The sequence below is a fragment of the Limulus polyphemus genome, unplaced genomic scaffold (genome assembly GCF_000517525.1).
Source record: "Limulus polyphemus unplaced genomic scaffold, Limulus_polyphemus-2.1.2 Scaffold2778, whole genome shotgun sequence".
Classification (NCBI taxonomy): Eukaryota; Metazoa; Arthropoda; class Merostomata; order Xiphosura; family Limulidae; genus Limulus; species Limulus polyphemus.
The window spans coordinates 44551-48533 of NW_013668388.1; the positions used below are offsets into that span (position 1 = coordinate 44551).

At 34.8% G+C, this 3983-nt stretch overlaps 1 protein-coding gene across 1 annotated transcript in view; it reads left to right on the forward strand.

The window, feature by feature from the left end:
- LOC106467884 (Down syndrome cell adhesion molecule-like protein Dscam2) overlaps positions 1 to 3983 on the forward strand; it is a 110180-nt gene that overhangs the window by 33131 nt on the left and 73066 nt on the right. The window contains exon 6 of the mRNA XM_022396096.1: positions 1124 to 1417. Within this exon, the coding sequence (XP_022251804.1) occupies positions 1124 to 1417 (294 nt within the window). The remainder of the gene's footprint in view (positions 1 to 1123; positions 1418 to 3983) is intronic.

The window sequence follows — 3983 nt, forward strand, 5'->3', positions numbered from 1 at the left end:
ATTCCTTAGATGTTTACGTATTGTTTCATGAAAGACATGCTGCAATTTCAGGGCCATTTCATGTGTGTGTCGCCTTGGGTTAGACTCAACAAGCGTCTTCAGGGCATCAGTATCAATTCCAACATGTCGGCCCCTGCCATCACAGTTATTAAGGCTAAAGCCACCTGAATGAAACTTGCTGAACCATCGTTGACACTTACGAACGTTCAAAACATTTACATAAACTTCTTTGATATTCTGTGTGGCTACAGACTCGTTGTTTCCCTTCTTGTATTCAAACAGCATTAGATGCCGAATATATGTCTCGTCGTGTGCCACCACTATAAGGGATTAGACTATATTAAACTATACACATTATATAGGCTACATTAACGTGACGTTTAGGCGATTCGTTTAACTATTATATGTCATGTCCGTTTTTTGGAGGGTGGTTAATGAAAGTGTTTCAAAATGCGACATTAATTTCTTGACGACCTAATAATTCTGAAAGAAGCGATCATGACAAGTCAGAACAATTTCGCTTGTAAAAATATTTCGAAGATTTGTTACAACGTAGTTCATTCGGCTTTACTTAAGAAAAATGCACGCCAAAAATTAACACCCTTAAACTAATAATATCATAATGTAATTGTTTGTTTGTTTGTTTTGAATTTCGTGCAAAGCTACATGAGTGCTATCTGCGCTAGCCGTCTCTAATTTAGCAGTGTAAGACTAGAGGGAAAGCAACTAGTCATCACTACCCACCTCTAACTCTTGGGCTACTCTTTTACCAACGAATAGTGGGATTGACCGTCACATTATAACGCCTCAACGGCTGAAAGAGCGAGCATGTTTTGGTGGGACGGGGATTCGAAACCGCGACCCGCAGATTGCGAGTCGAATGCCCTTACCACCTGGCCATGTCGGGCCCATAATGTAATCTCAATAACTTCTTTGTAAACGTGCATTGTCTATACGAGACAAAACGAGTTTGTATCCAATTCAAAACAGCTCAGAGTACCTTTACCTTCACATAAATTCATGAATGAGAAAAAAATTATTCGATTGACTTAATTGTTTATTTTAATCGTTTGGTATTAGCACATAAGTGTAGTGTGTGATATATATTTATCTCTTTGTTCAGAGCCTCACGGACAAGACCCCCTACGTATCACCCACTTCGTTCCCAGGATTAAGTCACAAGAAGGTGATGTCGTTCAATTATCTTGTGCAGCTCAGGCACGCTCTAAACCAACATACACTTGGAACAAGCTGGAAGGTGGCGTTCTTCATGGTCTTGACAGAAGAAGTGACGTATCTATTCGCGATGGAATACTAACCATTACGCATGCTCAAATATTGCACAGTGGAAAGTACGTGTGTTATGTTAACAACAGCTTTAGCGAAGACAAAAGAACTACAGAGCTCGTAGTTACAGGTAACGCAATTATTTAACAGGTAGTAACATGAGAATCAATTATTTATCAGGTAGTAACAGGTAAAAAATTACTTAAACTGTCAAATACGTAGTGGAATGTAGGGACCAGAGTGAAGTGAAGTAAAACTCGTATTTCAAATGAAACTCTAATTCGAATCATAAAGTGGCAAAGCTAATTTTTCCTGCATTTATAAGAATGTTTTTATATCTTCAGGTATAAATTATTTAAATCGACAAGATCATAGGTATATTAACCAGTAATGTCCCAAGTATGACTTAACAATAAGATTTTAAGTGTGATTAGCCAATAAGGTCTAAGATATAACTAACCAATAATATCCTAAATGTGGTTGATCAGTAAGATTCTTGGTGTGTTTGTTCAATAAGATTCTAAGTATGGTTAAACAATACGGCTTCTCGGTGTCATTAAGCAACAGCATTTTAGATATGGTTAACCAATAAGGTTAGATTAACGCTTTGCTAACCAATAAGATTCTTGGTGTTTTTTAATCAATAATATCCCAGGTGTTGTTGACCAATAATATTCTTGATGTGGATGAAAAATAATATCCTAATAATGAACTAGCGCTATCACAGAATAAGTACATAACTATTACTTAGAACGAAATAACTAACTTAAACTTTGTTCGTGTGGCTTTGTGTTCTTAACAGGACATTCGAAACGCGAAAAAAAAATTCCTTCTGATTTGATTCAGAAAATATATCTTATATTTTCTTTATCGATACCTAACTCATCTGGGAATTTCAAAGCGTTCGAGTTTGTAGTTTGTTTGTTTTATTTTAATTTTCTCTGTCTGTATATTTTTTTATGCTACTCGAACCCCCTTCTGGCAAGCCTAGTGGCAATTCTTTCGGTGATACAAATTTTCAAAAAGACAGCTTACACAAAACTTTGTTTGGATTAGATTTCTGAATATGACAAGTTGAGAAATTGGTATAAAAATTTTGTAGTATGATTAAATGCGACACCCAATATTACATTTGCAAGGTACACTGCTGGATTGACATAGATTCTTTATAATTTAAAAACAACAAAACCGAAATATTCCAAGTAATTCTATCAAGACTTTTCCTGGGGGTTTTTCTGAATAGATGGCGAATCCATAAGTAGGCTTGAGAGAGGATTTTGTGTTTTTCTTTTGGTATTAATTCCTTGCACAGTTCCATCTTATGGAGAACTTTCCCACGTGAAATTGGATTTTTCTTCTTTTTCCCGTACTGTGGAGAAAACATTTCTTGAGTCTAATTTAAACCCTTCCTTTCAAACTTTAAAACTGAAAACAAAAAAAAACAAAACAAATAGGCTATATATGTGTGGTAATTAACTTTCCAATTACTAAGTAGCTTTGGTAGATTGAGCATTAAGTGGCATTTTTTAAGTTCATTTTAACTTAGTTTTAGAATCGGCAAAATATCACCAAAGTTTGTATCGTCACTCACATATCATTATGGTTGTATAGTCAGTGATATCTCGTGTATATATCACGTTTCTTTGTGTAATCACTGATATATCATGTTTTACTACCAAACTACGTCATGTATTTTTGTACAATCCGTAATATTTCATGTATATTTTTATCATCGGTAATATTTCATATACGTTAATAAATTCATTGTTTTGTCACGCATGTTTAACTAATCAAGTTTACACCACGCTTGTTTCTATAATAAGTGATATATCGTATATCATTGCATATATTCTTGAAGTATAAAAGTGTGCATGATTTGGGGTTTCTCGGCCTTTAGATATTGATATAAAATGAAAGACTGACGTCATCAATCGATTTTTTTTTTCACTTCAAAATACATGTATTTAGCTGGTGGTCGGATTAATTAGACAAATAAACATGCACAGTGCATCGTATAATCCAGAGTGGCCAACCCGCGGCTCGCCGCTCGTGTACCACCTGTGACACTTGAGGAAAAAGCTTGCTGCACACCTGTCATTTTGGAAATGTAACATGATGTGACACATAGTACAATTTTTTTGGAATTTCCGCCCACGCATGGAATGTTATTAAAATACATATCATATTATTAGTCATTTCATCCAATGTATGATGTTATTTATTTCACCTTGACCCCCTCTTCTTCCCCCATTCCTGTTATGTACTTTGGTTTGGTGTGTTTTATCAGGTCGTTGTACCTCACTCCAAATTCAGAATCTAAAATTGGAACAACTACCAAAATGATTGGCCATCTTTGGTGTAACCAAGGATATATTATCCATGTTTGTGTAACCAAGAATATATTATCCATGTTTGTGTATTCAGTGATGTATCATACACGTTTGTGTAACCAAGGATATATTATCCATGTTTGTGTAACCAAGGATATATTGTCCATGTTTGTGTATTCAGTGATATATTATCCATGTTTGTGTATTCAGTGATGTATCATACATGTTTGTGTAACCAAGGATATATTATCCATGTTTGTGTAACCAAGGATATATTATCCATGTTTGTGTATTCAGTGATATATTATCCATGTTTGTGTATTCAGTGATGTATCATACATGTTTGTGTAACCAAGGATATATTAT